The sequence below is a fragment of the Ictidomys tridecemlineatus genome, chromosome 10 (assembly GCF_052094955.1).
Source record: "Ictidomys tridecemlineatus isolate mIctTri1 chromosome 10, mIctTri1.hap1, whole genome shotgun sequence".
NCBI classification, from domain to species: Eukaryota; Metazoa; Chordata; class Mammalia; order Rodentia; family Sciuridae; genus Ictidomys; species Ictidomys tridecemlineatus.
The window spans coordinates 17309340-17329523 of NC_135486.1; the positions used below are offsets into that span (position 1 = coordinate 17309340).

The following is a 20184-nucleotide window of genomic DNA, read 5'->3' on the forward strand; positions in this document are numbered from 1 at the left end:
ATGCCATTCTGAATATTTTGATAATTAAATTTTATCTGTAAAAAGAGGAAAGTCTGCTGTTATATATTTACTTTACATCTTACAGGTGGCTTTTAATATGGTTTACTATGTCAACCTCATGTGCTAATTATTTACTTATGTCATGTAGATGGAAATTTTTCTTGTTACATGTAAAGTGTTAGTGAAATACTATATAATATGAAAAGTATACAAACAGTATTTTTTTTCCTTTCAGTACCACCAAATATCTATGGTTCTGATGAACTTTCCCAACTTACAGTCATTGAAGGGAATCTCATTAGTCTGTTGTGTGAATCAAGTGGAATTCCACCCCCAAATCTCATTTGGAAGAAGAAAGGTCGGTTTTCCTCCTAGAAATTTCTAAAATTAAATATAAATAAAAAATGAATATCTTGTTTAACAAACATGTCAATTTATAAACAAACATTTCTAGCATTTGTATACTATTAGATAGCAACATTGATTTATATTAAGTTTTGATATTTCCACACTTCCTGAAAAATCTACATTTTTTAAGACAAACTGCTCCCTAGAGGAGGAAAAAATCAGTTTTATGCATTAACTGACTCCTTTTTAATAAAATGTATTATGGGCATCTATAATTATCCAGAATTTATTTTTCAAAGAACTATATTTTCTTCTTGAAAATAGATTTTTAAAATTATTTTCTAAGTCACACATTTCTACTGCATTTACAACAGTTTTGCAATGTGCATTAAGGTTGAATTCTGCAGTTCGGCAGATTTTCAACTGAGTCATCAACAAATTCTTATTTGTGCCCAGTAGGTATCAGACAGATCATCTAAAATTTTAGTTCATTTAGTGGTTTTTGGTTTTTGGTGGTGCTGGGGATCGAACCCAAGGCTTTGTACATGCTAGGCAAGCACTCTACCAACTGAGCTATTTCCCCAATTTTTAGTTCATTTATATTCCTCCTTCATTGTGCACACCAGGGCAGGGTTTTTTTTCACTCGGTTATCTGCCTTTTAGGTACTTGCATTAGGAAGTAAATAAATAACTATATACACTTATCAGAGTATGTAAACAAAAGCCTTTATTTTTTGCCTCAGATCTGTCATTTTTTTTTTTTTTTGGCAGGCTCTCTAGTGCTGGCTGACTCTGTGGGGCGAGTTAGAATCTTATCTGGAGGCAGACAGTTACAGATCTCAATTGCTGAAAAGTCTGATGCAGGGCTCTATACGTGTGTGGCTTCCAATGTTGCTGGAACCACAAAGAAAGAATACAGTCTGCAAGTTTACAGTAAGTTGTTTATTAGCCAAGCTTTGGGAACAATCTTCTTTTAAAGCTTTCCATTCTTTCTTTCCATTGACTTCTTCATATATTTAACAGTTCATTCAAAGTGGTATGGTTATGTATGTCTTGTGACCCACAAATTTAAATATAGCTGTCTCCTCTGCCTCTGCTCACCAACCAGTGAAAGACTATTTCCTGGATGGAGATGGAATAATGGGCAAGTAAGGGGCAAGAGTGGGAATTATGCTCTTGGGTATATTTACAGTACATGCAAGTGTTGTTGTTTTAAAGAATGAGATGTGATTTTGGAATTCTTTCAAATATTTACATCATCTCATTTAATCTCTACCTGAGCTGTGATATAAGACATAACTCTTGCCTTCACTTTGTGTTTGTGGAGATTTAAACCCAGAGACTTCTGAGGCTGACCAAGGCCACATGGGTTATGTGTGGAAGAACTGTCACTAGGACATAGGATTACAGACACTGGCCCACTTTTCTTTCCGTGTACTTATGTATGAGAGTTGGTCTAATTTTTGTTCTTAGAATCAGTATCAATTGGGGTAATCTAGATGTAAAGCAACAGAATAACTGGCTATCAGTGGTTTGGACAAGTGGAGGTTTACTTTCTCACCTAGTGAGAAGTCTAAGGTTGGCCCTTAGTCACTGAAGGTAGTCAGCAGGATCCTCCTGGTCCCTCCTTTGTGGTTTTTAAGATGGTTTCTGTGGTTGTAGTATCAAGCCCACATTGAAGGCAAAAGGGAAAAGAGTGGTATCTTTCTTATATCAAGGTAGCAAAGACTCCCCCAGGTCCCTAGCAGACCTCCATCTGAATATTATAGACCTGAATTGACTCATGTAGCCACATCAGTTTTGGAAGAGTGACAGTCTCAGCTTTTCGAATGGAAGAAAGGAGTTGGTAACAGACATTGGGTCATACCCTAGAATGGCATATCAACTTAAAAATTAGTACCAGGAAGACCACAGTAGAGCTCCAGTAATAAGTTCAAATATTTGTAGAATTTCCTCAATGACAGGAAGTTACCAAACAGCGCTCTTTTCTTACTGTATTTTAGATACCTTGTGAACATTACAGAAGAATTTTGCCTCTCCATATAATAGTGCCATGTCTGTTAATCCTGAGCCTTTTTTTTTTTTTATTTTGGATAGTTAATATCTTGATGTAAAAAGTGTATTTAACTTTGGTTGATGAAAATTCCCTATGTAAGACCTGAGCCAAACATTTCTTGTTTTCTCTTTTTTCCTCCAGTTCGACCAACCATAACTGACCGTGGTAGCCACCCTACCGAAGTGATCGTGACTCGAGGGAAGAGTGTTTCCTTAGAGTGTGAGGTGCAGGGTGTTCCTCAGCCAACTGTGGCCTGGATGAAGGATGGCCGCCCCTTGGCCAAGGGAAGGGGAGTAGAAATATTGCAAGGAGGTCGCATCCTTCAGCTGAAGAATGCCCATGTATCTGACACGGGCCGTTACGTGTGTGTTGGTGTGAATATAGCAGGAATGACTGACAGAAAATATGACTTAAGTGTTCATGGTAAGTAGAAAGTGGTTCGACAGGTCTATTCCCTGGCTGGTGTGATCCAGCCTCCTGGGTGGGAGACCAGGGCTTGTATGTTGAAAGTCTTACAGTCCCTCCTTTTCTACATGCATCCCACTTTCTGAGATCAGTCTTACCATGTGTTCTATGCCTGATCTCGTGTTACTTACTCTGCTGAAATAACCACATATTGGGTAATTCTTTTAGGAAAGCACACAGTAAAGTGGAAAATTACCTTCTACAAGTGCTTTTGGTTCAGTGCCATCCCAAATAAGATCCCTTAATTGTGCTTTCCACATGGGCTTGTCTCAATGAGGCATATAAACACAGGTTCCTTGGAGCATACTGATTCATGACCAACTGGGCATAAGTGGTGTAGATGTCAATTTTAGGATACTAATTAATGAGCCATTCGTTTGAGTAGGAATAGACCAAACATGCACAAGCTCAGTGACAACCATTTGGATACATATAATTTGAAGCTTATTTTTTAAAAATCTATAGAAATAGTGGTAAATTTCATAGACACAAGTCTTATAACTTGAGACACACTCAAGGCTCAGTATTAATATCTTGTACTTTGCAGCCAAAGGAATCAGAATGTAAAAGAGAAATGAGTGAATCTTACATAAATCTTTTTTGTTAGATTAATCTTTTTTTTCTTTGCCTTTCAGTTCCTCCAAGCATCATAAGAAACCATGGGACACCTGAAAATGTCAGTGTGGTCGAAAAGAACTCCGTGTCCCTGGCGTGCGAGGCTTCAGGAATTCCGCTGCCTTCAATAACTTGGCTTAAAGACGGGTGGCCTGTCAGCCTTGGCAGTTCCGTGAGGATTCTCTCAGGTAGTAGGAATTCCGGTAGTCTGATCATGTGTTTGGCTTCATCTGGCTGCAGTTTCTACTTAGGTTTCCTTTTCAGTGTTTCTATTATTTTCTTTTTCTTTTTAAAATTATTTTTCTTTTTAATCTAGCTGCTGCTTACAATATCTCCTAATCATATTAAGAAGAATAGTTAAAAGGACATAGGAGGCTGTATCAGAGCCATTTAAAATTTTTCTTAGTACTCAAACCACAGGGATATCAAAGCATCCATGCTGCAATGATTACCAGCAAATATGAAAAGTGAAAAATAGAAAGTGGCAAAGTCAAATTCAGTGACTCTGGTGACTCATGTTATATAATATATCCCTGGAACCAAGTTGCAACTTCTGTGTGGCTATCTGAAGGATGTTTGTATTTCTAGGATGGGAGAGTTTTCTGTGAGCTAAGACTTTATTATTATTTTGACTTGTTCTGCATATAATTATTCAGGAACGCCTGCAAGGCTTATCCTTATGGATCAATCTAAGCTTGGAGAGAGGTTTCGTGAGGCAAGCCCCAGAATCTATGCTTGACCTTTTTATATAATGGCTTGGATGCAGACAAAGAAGATAATTCTGCCAAGTTTGTGTTTCATAAAAAGCTTGGATATGCAGAAAAATTCCTAACATGTTGAATGGAGGCATCCAAATTCAGACACACCTCATGCTGGAACATTTTATTTAAACCCAACAAGATGAAGGTTTAAATAAACCCCTGCCCTGACATTCAAAAACAGTTGTGAAAATTATGGCGAGATACAGCTTTAGAATTATTTTTTTGTTAGTGCATATTTAGCGTTGGAATCCTTAAGAGTAAAAGATATTCAAATTGTCTTAGTTATTCAGTATGAATTAACAGTGTAATATGGTTACCAAGAAAACAAGTGCAAATTTTGCCACTTTAATATATTGGATTTTTCCTTAATAAGGAATGTAAGAATAATTTTTCTGTAGACTTAGCAGAGCTTATCAGAAAGACCAGGAGAAGGATCTACTGATAATATTTTAGAAGGGTAACCATGATGGCAATTGATTACAAAATGATTACTATGTCTCATTGTATCAATCCTAGAAAAATAAACCATCTGGTGTATTTGATACCCCAGTGAAAAATCCAACTTAAATATTTGAAAAGCCAAGATGTAAAGGGGAGTATGTGGGTCTGTCTAGTTCCAGAGGTTAAAAGTAATGTCAAGGTCTGGAAGATCCTAGAAACAGATTTAAGTCTGACTATAAACAATCTAAAAAATAATATTTAGCTGGTTGAAAGTCAAGATGAGCTGTCCCCAGTGGTAGTAAGCTCCCTGCCCTAACTATTCAAATGAAGTTCAAATTTTCACGATAGAAGACGTTGTTCCTAGTGTTGGAATTAGGTCTGGATAGCGTAAGGCCCCTCTCTTTCTTCCTCATCTGTCTGTAAATGATAGGAACTTGGTGAGGAATGTTCATTGTTGTTAACCACATTTTTTGGGTTCGTAATACTTCCTCTGTTTATGATCTCTGGCAACTTACTTAACTTTGTTAACTTTAGTTTCATCACTTGTAAAGTGTAAATATTAATAGTACTTATATCTTAGGGTTTTTTTTTTAAATAAAGATGAAGTGAGTTGGTGTATATAAAGCAGCTAACACAGTGCTTGCTTCTGTGGTTTGAGTCCAGTGCCTTTTGATTCTTATTGCCAAGGACAGCCTGGTAAAAGGTCTGTAGTCTCCCTGTCCTGAGAAACTTCCTGTAATCTTACTATGATGCTTCCATTTCATAGGACTCCCAGTCTCTGCTGACCTTGGGAAGCACATAGCAATGGCAAAGATTTTACTAAAATTGGGTTACCAAAATTCGGAACATGTTGTCTCTGTATCTTAAAATCATTCTCATATTTTTTTGTTTTTTTAAAAAAAATGTTTTAATTGCTGAGAAAGTAGAAACATATTAAATAGGATAACTACATCAGAGCTCCTACAAATAAAAATGGCAACATAAAGTTATGTCCTCTGACTCATTATAAATTAACAGGAGTGGTGTTTGGGCTGTATTTTGTTTTGTTTTGCTTGACTAGCAGCTGGAGAGCCCTGAGCAAACACATAAAAGTATTTCACCTTGTGATGCTGCCAAAAGAGTCATTCAGTTTTATAGTTTTATATCTTGTGCAATTGATGAATGAGAATCAGATGAGTGACATGTGACTTGCTTGGTCCCAGTCTGTTGCACACTTCAATTTCATTAAAATCAGTCCTAAATCTCTAAGTCCAGCTTTTCTAAAAGCAGTCCTTGGGGAAGGCCCTATCATTGTTATCAAGTTATCCGCAGATAGCTTCTATAAAAATTTAATAGGTGCAAGAAACATCTTCATATAATTACAACTTACTGTCAGGCTTATTTTTGTTTTTCACTAGATTAAGTGAGAGGTCCACAAAACAAAGAAAAAAGAAAGGTCATAAGACTCGTGAAGTTGAGGTTTATAGAGTCAGCAGTGACTCATAAAAATTGTATTGCTTCAATATCTCTCAACTGGAGCCAAGATATGGCCTCATTAATCTAAAGTAACAGTGAGGATGTGAATCCTTTCTTCACTGATATATGTTTTTATAAAAAAAAAACATGTTTACATAATTTCTATGAGAAATTTAAGCCAGGTGCAGTGGCACACACCTGTAATCCCAGCAACTCAGGAGGCTGAGGCAGGAGGATCACAAGTTCAAAGACAACTTAGTGAGGCCCTAAGCAACTTTAGGGAGACCCTGTCTCAGAATAAATATGAAAAGCACTGTGGATGTGACTCAGTGGTTAAGCACTCCTGGATTCAATCTCTAGTACCACAAAAAAGGAGAGAGAGAAGAAGAAGAAAGAAAAGGAAATTCAAGACTGAATTCAGATAATCAGCTTTCTATAAACAGAGTACTACTACCCTGCTTAGGGTTGAGGGTGGGAAAATGGCTCATTGGAAAAACTCAACATCAGCAAGTTGTGTTTCTATAAACTGAAAGCAGATGGAAACTGCTGAACCAGAGCCAGGTGAATATTTACATGAACATTTTTTATTTAACCATTATAATTTTTTCATCCCAATTCAGGGTACTAAGCAGAAAGTAATATACAGTAATATACTAGCTAGGAAATTATTACAAGATCTAAGAAACAGCTTACTGTTTTTTCTTGGACTTTGTTCCCATGCTTTGCAGGACTCTACTCTCAATGTGTTTCATCTCCTTCATTGGCTCCTCCACCTTTGTCCTTAAGAGGGATTTCCAGCCAGACTATACCCTTCAGCAAATGAGAGTCTTACTCTCAGTCTTCATGCATTTCTTGGATGAAGAATATTTCTGGGAACAAAATGCTACATAGAAGTTCACAGTATAAAAACTGAAGCAGCATTGTAGCAGTGTGTGAGGTGACACTTGGAAATAAATAATTCCAGATTTCCATGAAACTCAATTGAAAGCTGATAGTCTATCTTCGTGGTTTTACCTGACCCTCGTATATTGTTTTTTAATGTTTTAAGTTGTAGCTGGATACAATTCCTTTATTTATTTATTTTTATGTGGTGCTGAGGATCAAACCCAGTGCCTCACACATGCTATATATTGTTGTCATCCAAATCTGGGTAGCTGATCTAGTACTCTTTCTGAAATTCCCATTTTATGTGTTCTACAGCAAACTGAGACTCTTTTCCTAAATATTCCTGACCTGGCTGTCTTTTGAATGCACAAATCAAATCACGACCTTGTTTTGTGGTATGTACTTCCATACCCTTTACTGAGCACAATAAAGTCTAAATTCCTTAGCATAGCATTCAAGGGCCTACAGAATCTGGCCAAATTCTATCTCATCCTCATGTTACCATTTTCTCCACCTGTTCTGCTTCCAATACCAGTATCACCTCCTTTACATCCTCATTCATGCTCCACTTACAAAGGCGTCTCTGAAGTTATCTGTTAAAATCAGTTACCTTTTAAGAGTATATTCAAACATCACTTTCTCTGTTAAATGCTCTTTCTGGCTTGTGGTCACCTGGCATTATATTTGCAGCTATGTCATCCGGTGGTTTGTTCCTCTAGGAGGCAGGATGCTACGGCTGATGCAGACCAGACTAGAAGATGCTGGCCAGTATACTTGTGTTGTAAGGAATGCAGCTGGTGAAGAAAGAAAAATCTTTGTACTTCAAATATTAGGTACTTGTGAAATTTTCAGTATCTAGAAAAAAAAACTAATTGACTTAATTACATTTTAGAAGCAGAGTTAAAATTTATTGGCAGCTTGTTCTCAAACCTATGTGTCCCTTGACCCCTGGACTATGATGTTTGGCAAGAATCCAATGTTAGGATTGTTTGGAAACCATGAGTCTGATGAAAATGGCTAAATGTCCATGTCTTGTCCATTCACAATAGTTCCACCACATTCTGAGACATAGAGTGGCTTGTTTAATGTGAGTGATTATGAGAATTATAGAAGGAAAAATCTATGTCTTTATGCATTGATTTGTTGACAATTTTTTATCCAAATTTTATTATTTTCATTGCAGTAAAATTCAGTATAATTGCTTTCATGACATGAACTTAATGATATATATTGAAACTAAAATTGATCAAAACAGTATTTTGAAATTGTAATGAAATATTGGATGAGAAATTGGAGATTAGTTTTGGAGTTTACAGCTTAATAAACACAAATATCTATAAAAGAACAGATTTCCTGTTAGAGTTGTCACCTATTTCTTTCTCTGTCAATTTTTTAGAACCCCCTCATATTGTAGGTGAAAATACATTGGAAGATGTGAAAGTCAAAGAGAAGCAGAGTGTCACACTGACTTGTGAAGTGACAGGTAAGGGGTTCAGCTGTCGGACTTAAGCATTCCCCCAATTGGCCGATCCTCACTGCCTCACCACTTACCTTAATTAGCAGAGAAAAAGCCTAGCTACTGTAATAGACGTTTGAAATTGAATTCTAGTCTAAGATAACAAGTAGAAATGAAGGAAGAAACTGGAAACCTCTCAAATTGTGTAGAAATTCTTGAAAGAAACAAAGAAGAAGAAAAGAAGGAGGGAAGGTGGACCCTTGTCTTTTCTTTTCATTCAATAAATTATTCTTTATTATTAACATCATTCTATTTCTACTTATATGTAGGTGTTTTCTACCTACCTCCTCTGATTTTCTTTCCCTACATTTTTGCCTTCCTTTATTTTTCCGGTTTTCTAAATTCCATTTCGAAGAAATGGACGTGGATTTTGGTGGAAGGATTGCTTTATTTGAAGGTGGGGATTAACCAAGAACAAAGCTGTCACATTTTGTTAACATGTTCACATATTACCAGGAGAATAGAGACTAGAAAAATAAAATAAAATAATTAGAAAACCAACTAGACTATCTTTACCATCCAGTTAACTTGTTGCATATAATAAAAAAACAAAACAAAAAACAATCTCTAAGAGGACTTTTTAAGCCCATCTTTTTTTATTGTAGATAGCCTTGCAGTTTTAAGGGAATAAAGAGAATAGCCCATAACATTTTATGGAAAAGCAATGTTTTGAGGAAGTGTTAATGAGTTTCTTATCTCTTTGTTTATATGCTTGGTATGAGTAATAAATTCAAGTAACAAAGAAATTTATCTAAGAAAGGCAGATATAAAGAATGTGACATACACTGTTATTACCCAACCTGTTATTTTTTCCTAGAAACATTGTGTTAATTAACAACTGTTGCATAGAGAACAGTTGCCCAAATTTTACAGCATTTTCTGCTCAAGGTTTCCAGCTTCAATACATCTTTCTCATTATCTTTTGTACATAATTTACTTTTATTGTTTTAAATTTTCAAAAACAAAAATTGAACAATTTTACACTCAATATTTCTTCATGGAGATGGGTTCAAGGAGCTGATATAATAAAATATTTATTACCTTTATGCTCTGTAAACATTAAAGGCAGAATTAATATGTATCTCTAAGAATCCTCATATAACTCAAAACAAGTTGAAATACATATGATTTTACTTTTCCACAGCTTTTGCTCAAAATATGAAATATTTTTAATTTATATAAAGTATTCATGAGTAATATTTTAATAAAAAATGCATGATCCATTCTTTCTAAAGTATAGCTTCTGTGAAAATAATTCTATAAGAACTAAAGCATATTAGTTTAAATACAAATATCAATTTAGAATCAGTTCACTTATAGAGGAAAACTAACCTACATATGAAAATGATTTCAAATCTGTGTATAGTTGTAGTCAGAACATTATCATTTTTAATTAATTATATAATATTTAATTAATTATTTTATTATATCATTAAAAAGGTTGGTTTGCAGGGCTGGGGATATAGCTCAGAATGTAGAGTGTTTGCCTCCCAGGCACAAGGCCCTGAGTTTGGTCTCCAGCATCACAAAAAAAAAAAGTCAAAAAGGTTAGTTTTCAAATTTATTTTAGAATGAATGGTTCCTGCATTGTTTTAGAAGTGGAATATGTAAGAAAGCCAATGAGTGGACAGACCTTTCATCATTTGTAGGTATGTGATTAGACAACTCTCAGAACTGGCTCTTTCTTTCAGGAAATCCAGTGCCAGAGGTCACATGGCACAAAGACGGACAGCTTCTCCAAGAGGATGAGGCCCATCACATTATGTCTGGTGGCCATTTTCTGCAAATTACTAATGCCCAGGTGTCACACACTGGAAGATACACATGTTTGGCTTCCAATACAGCTGGTGATAAGAGCAAAACTTTTAGTCTTAATGTGTTTGGTAAGTATAATCTTTGCCTCCGATCTAGAAGAATCAGAAGTAACTAAGGGCCGACATCTCTTCTCCCACTGTTTACTTACCATTTCCATTATAGAATTCCATTGTGTAAAGAGCACCAATGATCATGCACATCTACTGTTTTTCCTTAATAATTCATAAATTCTTTCATCAGAACAGAATGCCTACTGTGTGCAAGGGGTAATTATGAACAAGATAGATAGTGGTAAAGAATAAAGTTATGCTTGTCAAACAAAAGCAGCTAAGCAATGAACCTGTCTCAACCTCCAGAACTCTGTCCTTTCTTTGTTGGGACTCTGCCATTGTTGGAAATTCTCCACATGATGGTCTTTGTGGCCTATATGGGATGAAATAACTGTATATTGGTACATTTTGGTTCCTGAAGCATCGATATTTTGCTTATGTCTCAGGAAAGACATATAAGTAGATTCTTATTTTCTGCTCATTTTTTGAAATCTAAAATGCACCACCTAAATGTGTTATATTTGACTACTATCATCAAAAAATTTCTACTAATATATGAATATACAAATTTTTGTAGTTGTTTTTGTAGTTAATATCTACACTATTTTGGAAGTATACATATACTCCATACATAGGAACCTTTCATATAGAACACAACCTTCTATAATATCATATACCAAACTATAGAGATAAATATCGATCACAATTTCTAAGCAAGTTATATCCTAATAGACCTGCAATCTCTGCATACCCAGTCAGTACATAAAAGGCAAATGCCCAGCCTTGTATTGCCGCCTCTCCTATAGCTCACCATCTTTCTTAGAACTTTTAAGTTCTGTGCCTTATTCATCCCTCAATGGATTCACATCCCAGTCATGACCCATCTCCAAATCTTGTCCACTGTCCTCCCTAAGCACCTGATTTAAAACTCTTTTCAGCTGCTGACTAAAGTTGAAATTTGATTCTTCCCAGAGACATGAGCTCCTTTGAGCCCATCTCCGTGAAGAATTCTTATTCTAGGTATCCAAATTCTTGCCCACTCCTTATACCACCTTTCCACAAACCCAACTCTTCTCTGATTTCTAACCCATTTCCTGGTCCTTCTCCCTCATTCAGTGAAGCCTGAATCATGGGAATCAGAGTCTTCCTCCATCCACTTAGTGAGTGTGACTACTTGAGTGTGTATGGTTGCAACCCACAGGGCCATAAACCCAGTGCCTTTGGCCTTTCTTTTTGCAAAAGAGGAGTCATCCTTCTTGTTCACATTTACTGTGTGCACTTAGATATTGATCCTCTGTCTTTCCACCTTCTTTGGTAAGTCGCTCATTCCCACTGCCTGTCTGAATATGCAGCTTTACCTTCTACTCTTTCTTCCATTTCCACGCACTTATGTGTGCTCTCTGTGTCACCGAAAACAGTTTTCTGACTACTCCACTTCTGACACTGCTCCAGCAAGATCTACCTCATTACTGGGTCCAAGAAATACTTGTCAGTCTTGAACTTGATGTTTGTTCACAATTGATCCCTTTTTCCATAGCAGTGTTCTCTCCCAGCCTCCCTCTTGCTTGATCTGTGGCTTCAACATTGGGACCCCTAGAAATCTGTCCTTGCTTCCTAACTGTTTTTAATCAACATAGTCTCTTCAAGTAATTAAATTAATTCCCTGAAATTTAGTTGTTATCTCCTGTAGACTGGTCACTTTTAAATTCCATGTCTACAACCTAGATCTTTCTCACAAGTTTCAGACTCTGGTATAGAATTGCTTATTGGAATTTCTACCTGGAATATAGGCACTTAAAATTCAAGGTATTCAGAATCAGAAAAAAAAATTACCTTCCCCTCTTATGGGAGCAAATCGTTCAGTGTTTTTCTTTGTAAGTTCTTTTGCTGCATTTCAACTAGTTTCCCAAGCAAGAAATTGAAAGTTGTCCTTGGCTTCAATTTTTAATAGTCTCCAGATTCTATCGTCAAGTCCTGCCAATTAATGTCCTGCTCTTGCTCTAGTCGGTCCCTCCTCTTTACACCCTCTTTCAGAGCTCCAAGTCACCCTCTCACCTGTCTTCATCTGATGAAACAAAGGCATCTGTCTCTGTCATCCTGGTTTCCATATTGAACCACTCCCCTGCTTGTCCACCTTGTTTACTGCTACTCTGCCCCAGTATGCTCCTAGTGTCCCTTCTGTCACCAGCTAACTACCACTACTCTTTAAGACTCACTCTAAAACTCCTCCTCCAGGAGCCTCCTCTGATCAGACTGCACACCACGCCCCTCAGCCTGGACCCCCACTTGCCTGGCACCAACATTCCCCTCATCATCCTGAGGGCTTTATGCAATGTAGTCTTTTTCTTTGTGTCATCTCCTCCTCTACCCTGTGAGCTTTTTGAGGCATCTTGCTGCTTTTTGCATCAAACAAGAACAATAATTATATTTGTAACTGTTGCAAAACATCATTCTATAAATAAGTGCAATGGCAATTTAGAAATGCAAAAATAGAGAAGTTTCCAAATACCTTTCTTTAATCAATATTTTAATCTTTTTCAGTATCTCCTACAATTGCCGGTGTAGATAGCAACGGCAGCCCTGAAGACGTCATTGTCATCCTCAACAGCCCCACATCCCTGGTCTGTGAAGCATATTCATATCCTCCAGCTACCATCACCTGGTTTAAGGACAGAGCTCCTTTAGAATCCAGCCGAAATATTCGTATTCTTCCAGGTAACTAATTAACCTCAGATGCCCAAGGTGCATCTGTGTCATCTACTACTGTAGAAAAGGAGAATTGTCAATTTTTATTCAAGTGCCTGTGTTGTTGGTTGTGCTATGTTGTATTGATATTTTAATTTATAATTTTTTCTTAGATTGTAATGTATCTTATAATCTAAAGTACTGAAAATTACTGTCTGAAATATCAGAAAACTACCCAAAAAAAGATAAATGGCATAACATAATTAATTGCTAATCTGTATTGTAATGTGGAATGCCAGAAAGGGTAGAAATTCATTTCTTTATTGAATTGAACCTTCAAGCAGAGTTTATATTTAGATTATGAGAGTTTAATTATTCATATTTAATACCTAAAAATATGTATATACACACACACATGAAAATAGAAATAATTAAAAAGAACTTAAGGACTTCAAATCAGTATACTATAGTGACGCAGCCACAAAAAATGTTTATAGCAGATCAATTCACAATAGCTAGACTATGGAACCAATGTAGGGGTCCCTCAATAGATGAATGGATAAAGAAAATGTGGTATATATAGATTCACTAAAATAGTACTCGGCTTTAAAGAAGACTAAAAGTATGGCATTTGCTAGTAAATGGTTGGAGTTGGAGAATAGCATGCTAAGAGAAATAATCCAGTCCCACAAAACCAAAGGCCAAATGTTTTCTCTAATATGTGGATGCTAATTCACAATAAGATGGAGGGGGTACTAGGGAAGAATAGTGTTATGTTAGATTAGGTAGAGGGAAGTGATGGGAGAGGAAGGGAGGGGATGCAGGGATAGGAAGGATAGTAGAATGAAACAGACATTATTATTAATACTGTATGTATATATGTGACTACATGACCAATATGATTCTGCAATATGTACACTCAGAAAAATGAGAAATTATATTCCATCTATGTATATCAAAGTGCATAAATGCATTCTATTATCATATATAATAATTAAAACAAATTTTAAAAATTTTCAAAAAGAAATAATTAAAAGTAGAAGCACTAGCTTTAAGAAATTTACAGTTTTATGTAGAAAAGAGATAATAAGTGTGAAAAACAACTAATGATATGAATCTATTATTAATCATGGGCTACGAATAGTAAGGGATGTGAAAAATGGGATAGTGAAGTTTTGTAAAAATTCAAAAGAAGAAATGGTTACCATGGGCAGAAATGGTTACCGTGGGCCAACTTTATTGCTTAGTCAGAACATGAACCCAACTTCAGAGAAAGTTCAAGGATTTACTTAATTGGCAGGGAGTTGGGAGTTTTAGATCCATCTGGACGACTAGTGTGAGAAAGGTTGGAAACAAGACCAGTCTGGCCATCTGCAAGCAGGAAGCAGCCTTCTCACCCTTCACTTGAAGGGAGATGTTGCATGTACTTGTGCTGGGAGAGAAGGGCAGCAGTAAGGTCAGGGACTGGAAGGTGGGAGCCATGTTCTGAAAGCCTGGAATCGAAAGTTTGGATCCTTTACATAGTTGAAAACCATTGAAGACCTTTAGGGAGGAAGGGGCCATAATAAAAATTGTACTTTAGCACCATTCTCTGTAAGAAGAGGCCGGATAAATGAGAGAAAGAAGATCAAGGCAGAAACCTGCTTTTTGAGGAGAGTGAAATAAGGATTCAGCTTGAGTGATGTCCAGAGGAATGGGAGTGTCAGAAGGGGCATGAGAGTCGCCACCACAGAGGACCACTGGGGGACTTGATGACTGTCCTTACCCACCATTCAGTGTCCATCTGCATTGCAGTTTGTTCTCAAATGTCTACCAGACAACTGGCTTGTTTAGGAAGAAATGTGTTAACAATAAGAACTAAAAATCCTGCATACTTTGCCACTGTGATGTCAGGAATTCTTTAACATTTTATTTTTTTTATTTTTTTTTCCTTAGGAGGTAGAACTCTGCAGATCCTCAATGCACAGGAGGAAAATGCTGGAAGATACTCTTGCGTGGCCACTAATGAGGCCGGGGAAATGATAAAGCACTATGAAGTGAAGGTCTACAGTAAGTTCCAAAAGAACAGATCCATATCTTTCTAACTTTTCTAACTTTCTCCATCCTGTTTTTCATTATGGGTTCATCATTATTTATACTGATCACTAATGACTCTTGTTTATCCAGCTTGCTTCATTAAGGATGGAAGTTGAACTAAGCATTGTGCCCATGACCTCAATTGCTTAAAGATGTGAAGAGCCCCCTCAATTAGCTCACTACCTTCTTGTTGAAGACCTTGTCTGTGACACTTCCTTAAATTTCTCTATTTTTCCTTCTGACCTACTCTCTGGGCTGAGTTATAGTAATTCCATGTGCAGAGCTTTTATTTAAGCGCACGTGACTTAATTCATAGCCCAAGATGAGATCACCAGTGATTTGGGCCTATTGCAATGTACATTGACCTATAAATACAAGGGAAAGCTAATACTGCCATTAATAGGATCCACATTTCAGGATTTTCTTCCTGTTTTTACAAAGAAAGTATTTTTCTGATGGTCATTTGTTCTTTGACTCGGTACCTAAATGAACAATAAAATGCATTTTATGGGGCGTGCTTGGACAGTGTCTATGGACCTGGATCCAATGAAACTAACTGTTCTATAAAGGACATTAGCCTCCTTGGCAGTTTTATAACAAAGGGAGAAGGATACTTTCCTTGGCATTTGGTATCTGAAGGCTACTACTGTTTGATAAGATGATAACACAGGTCCTGAGTGAGTGAAAGGGCAGCATAGGAAATGCCTTTGTCATTCTCTTGGTTTCTTGGTAAGTGAGCCTCATCCTGATTTCTTGGTATCCTGTGTATTTATAAAAGTACCAACGTTTAATTCTTTCATATTCATTTCATGCAGTTCCTCCCATAATCAATAAAGGCGACCTTTTGGGACCAGGTCTTTCCCCTAAGGAAGTAAAGATCAAAGTAAACAACACCCTGACCTTGGAATGCGAAGCATATGCAATCCCCTCCGCCTCCCTCAGCTGGTACAAGGACGGACAGGCCAGTCACAACTATTTTTATTTGCTAATGATTTCTTAAAGAGTAAATAAGTCAATTTAAAAGGGGGTGGAGCATAAGAAACTCAGAGAATCACTGTGACCTTAAAACTAGAAAACTCCATTCTTCCAAACTCTAAAACTGCCAAGAACTAAAAAAACAAAAAACAAAAAATGCAAATGAACAAAATTCCCTGAACCATGCTCAACTATGTTGGTATTATACCCTCACTAGAAAGCTTGCAGGATTGTTTTGTGTACATTTCAGTTGACTGAAAACCTGTCCCCAGCCCCACACTGGAGAAGTTCAGGAACGTGTTTCTGTTCTGTGGCTTCACAAAGTAAACTTTCTAGGGAAAAAAATGCATGTGTGGTGCTAAGTCAGGTTGGAATAATGGGTATAACGGGAATACAGAATGTATTCAGAACGTTCTCTAAACATCTTTAACTCTTTTATGAAAGATAACATTTTTAATATTCCAAGATAAGGAAAAAGTAGGCTAAAAGAACTGAGGAAGGACCCAATACAGTTACCTGGGGGCAATGAGAAGGATTATATAAAAAGCAGATCATTCAGTTCTGTGCTCACTCTCAGGCCACACACCCTATTTACATTCATCCATGCATGTTATCAAGACATGTGCTGGCGTTCTTGGGCCAAAATAGACGTTTAGCTGCTGTTAACAATTCTTAATACAGATGTGAAATAGCTAAGCTGCTGTTTATTCTGTTTTACACATAATCAACCAAATGGTCAGTTAAATTCCACTTGTACTTCAGGTCATAGTCATGATTTAAGATGCAGGAAAGATTAAGCTTTATTTTCTCAGATCCCAGATGAATTTTACAATACTGGCAGCCAGCGGGGAAAAAAATCATCTCATATAAGCAAGTTTCATCTGGAAGCCATTGCAAAAGGAAAACTATAGAACTCCCACCATGTTCTGTTTATAGTTTCTTTTCTGACTACAAACATACTCCATGGTATAATACCAATTCTATATAAGTTTACTTGGAAACAATTCCTTTCTACTTCAAAGTGGTGTTAATATTTTTAAATTATTTATTAAGCTTTCTCATCCCTTTTAGTTCCCACACCTGTACGCTCATACACAAACACATATACACACACAGAAAAATGGGATAAAGACTAGAATTATAGTAGAAATAAAGTTTTTTTTAACTTCATTATAGTTAAATTACAAGTTCAAATTCTGACTCTGGAATTGATCGAATTATGTATGATGCTTTAAACTGCTAAAGTTTTCATGACTTGGGATTTGTTCCCTACAATATGAACAAGAAGTACTGTTTCTACTTTATTTTGTTATTTCTTTCTTCAGACAAGCAATGCTGCTTGTGAAGCATTGTTTTTGTTGTTGGTGGTGGTGGTGGTTTGTTTTGGGGTACCAGGGATTAAATTCAGGGGCACTTGACCACTGAGCCACATCCCCAGCCCTATTTTGTATTTTATTTAGAGACAAGGTCTCACTGAGTTGCTTTGCATGTTGATTTTTGCTGAGGCTGGCTTTGAACTTGAGATCCTCCTCCTCAGCCTCCCAAGCCACTAGGATTAGAGGTGTGCACTACTGTGCCCAGCTGAAGCATTGTTTTTGAAAGGAAAAAAAAAAAAAAAACATGAGAAATATTTGCATTTGCAGTAGTACCCACAATAAATTTTGAAAGAATCTTTGACTTTTATTTATGCAGGTTCTGAAGTTTTTATTTTAACATAGAAAACTTAAACTATGCTTTTTATGTGTTATAAGGTTAATAATGATTCATTGCATCCCAAATTGTTTATTAAGCAGGTATTTTTTTCAGACATGGTCTTAGGTGCAAGGGATACTCCTTTAAAAGAAATAGATTTAAAAAAAATCTCTAAGTTTGAGGAGGCAAAAACTAAACAAACCAGTAAAACACAGAATGTGTCAGCAAGGGTAGGTGTCATGGAGAAAACTCAGTCAAGGAGAAGATACCAAGTGTGGGAACTGTGATCCTTTATTTAAATAGAAAAGGCCTCTGTGATAAGGTGGCCTTTAAGCAAATACCCAAAGACAATGAAGGGAGCAGACATAAGATTTCAGAGAAGAAATATTCCAAAGTAGAGTATGTAGCCAGAATAAAGGCCCTGAGACATTTGGACTACAGTGCAGTAACCAAATACAAAAGATGTGATCCAAAGAACAGCGAGGTGCCAGGTATCCTGCCCCCTGTGCCAGTGTGCCTATGTCCTGTGAGATTCCTAAGGGGAAAGAGTGAACACACAATGACTGATATGATGAGACATGCTAGGGCAGACTTAAGGTTTCAAAAAGGTGGCATTGGTGTCTGTAGTTGCAGTCCAGCTCTGAAGGTATGACAGTGGTCCAGAAGATAGGTGGTGCTTGGGCCACAGTGGTAGCAGGATGTGGAGTGTGAAGGAAAGAGATGAGTCCAGGATTTTGAATGACATCATTAGGAGAGTGAGATTGGAGAGAAGGAGAAGAAATGCAAAGATTTAGCTCTGGAATACTCCGATGTTTGGAGGTTGAGGAGTAGGAAGTGTTGCGTCTCAAAAGATAAGAGGGAGAAAGTATTTCAAAATGAAGATGGGTCAAGCCATGTCAAATACTGCTGAGCAGGTTAAATAAAGACTTTGAATTGGCCAATAAATCTAGCAATGTGGACGTCACTGGTGACCTTGGCAAGTCTTTTTGGTCAAGTAGAGATGACAAAAATTTGATTGGATCAGATTCAAGAAAAGGTGAAAGGAAAGAAATTGGAGACAGCAAATGAGGAAAACATTTTAAAATTAGTTGACTATCAAGGGCCATTGAAAATGTAGGAGTAGGTTGCAGCAAAAGATTTTTTTTCAATATTGAAACTCTTCAGAGGAATGAATAAATTGGTGATGATGCAAGTGAGGGAGGACACAGATAGTGGAGGAACGACCTTTGAGGAGACCAGGGGAGTCCCAGAATGGACAGAGACTAGTCTTCATCAGAGTTAGTTTTTCCAATAGACCGAAATAAATGGAGAAGGGACAAGAGAGTTGAAGGGTTATACATAGAGCGATTATCATGGTAGACCTTTTCTGGCTAAGAGGAGAGTGCAGATTTAGGATGAGCAGCAGTGAATGAAAGATTGCAAGGTTCTCCTAGGGGGTCAAAAATTATTGGAAGCAGTCAGAGAAATGCAAATCAAAACCACCCTAAGATACCATCTCACTCCAGTAAGATTGGCAGCCATTATGAAGTCAAACAAGTGCTGGCGAGGATGTGGGGAAAAGGGTACACTTGTACATTGTTGGTGGGACTGCAAATTGGTACAGCCAATTTGGAAAGCAGTATGGATATTTCTTGGAAAGCTGGGAATGGAACCACCATTTGACTCAGCTATTCCCCTTCTCGGTCTATTCCCTAAAGACCTAAAAAGAGCATGCTACAGGGACACTGCTACATCAATGTTCATAGCAGCACAATTCACAATAGCAAGACTGTGGAACCAACCTAGATGCCCTTCAATAGACGAATGGATTAAAAAAATGTGGCATTTATACACAATGGAGTATTACTCTGCATTAAAAAATGACAAAATCATAGAATTTGGAGGGAAATGGATGGCATTAGAGCAGATTATGCTAAGTGAAGCTAGCCAAGCCCTAAAAAACAAATGCCAAATGTCTTCTTTGATATAAAGAGAGTAACTAAGAACAGACTAGGGAAGAAGAGCACAAGAAGAAGACCAACATTAAACAAGGATGAGAGTTGGGAGGGAAAGGGAGAAAGAAGGGAAATTGCATGGAAATGGAAGGGACCCTCAGGGTTATACAAAATTACATACAAGAGGAAGTGAGGGGAAAGGGAAAAAATAATACAAGCGTGAGGAATGAATTACAGTAGAGGGGGTAGAGAGAGAAGAGGGGAGGGGAGGGGAAGGGAGGGGGGATAGTAGAGGATAGGAAAGGCAGCAGAATACAACAGACATGAGTATGTCAATATGTAAATCAATGGAAGTGTAACTGATGTGATTCTGCAAGCTGTATACGGGGTAAAAATGGGAGTTCATAACCTACTT

At 37.1% G+C, this 20184-nt stretch overlaps 1 protein-coding gene across 2 annotated transcripts in view; it reads left to right on the forward strand.

The window, feature by feature from the left end:
- The window catches only part of Hmcn1 (hemicentin 1), a 376766-nt gene that overhangs the window by 258431 nt on the left and 98151 nt on the right, over window positions 1–20184 (forward strand). For both annotated transcript variants that reach the window (XM_040277215.2, XM_078022483.1), the window contains 10 exons: window positions 236–358; window positions 1120–1281; window positions 2546–2827; window positions 3505–3672; window positions 7746–7859; window positions 8423–8509; window positions 10234–10425; window positions 12949–13122; window positions 15028–15141; window positions 15984–16129. In XM_040277215.2, coding sequence (XP_040133149.2) covers window positions 236–358; window positions 1120–1281; window positions 2546–2827; window positions 3505–3672; window positions 7746–7859; window positions 8423–8509; window positions 10234–10425; window positions 12949–13122; window positions 15028–15141; window positions 15984–16129 — 1562 coding nt within the window. The remainder of the gene's footprint in view (window positions 1–235; window positions 359–1119; window positions 1282–2545; window positions 2828–3504; window positions 3673–7745; window positions 7860–8422; window positions 8510–10233; window positions 10426–12948; window positions 13123–15027; window positions 15142–15983; window positions 16130–20184) is intronic.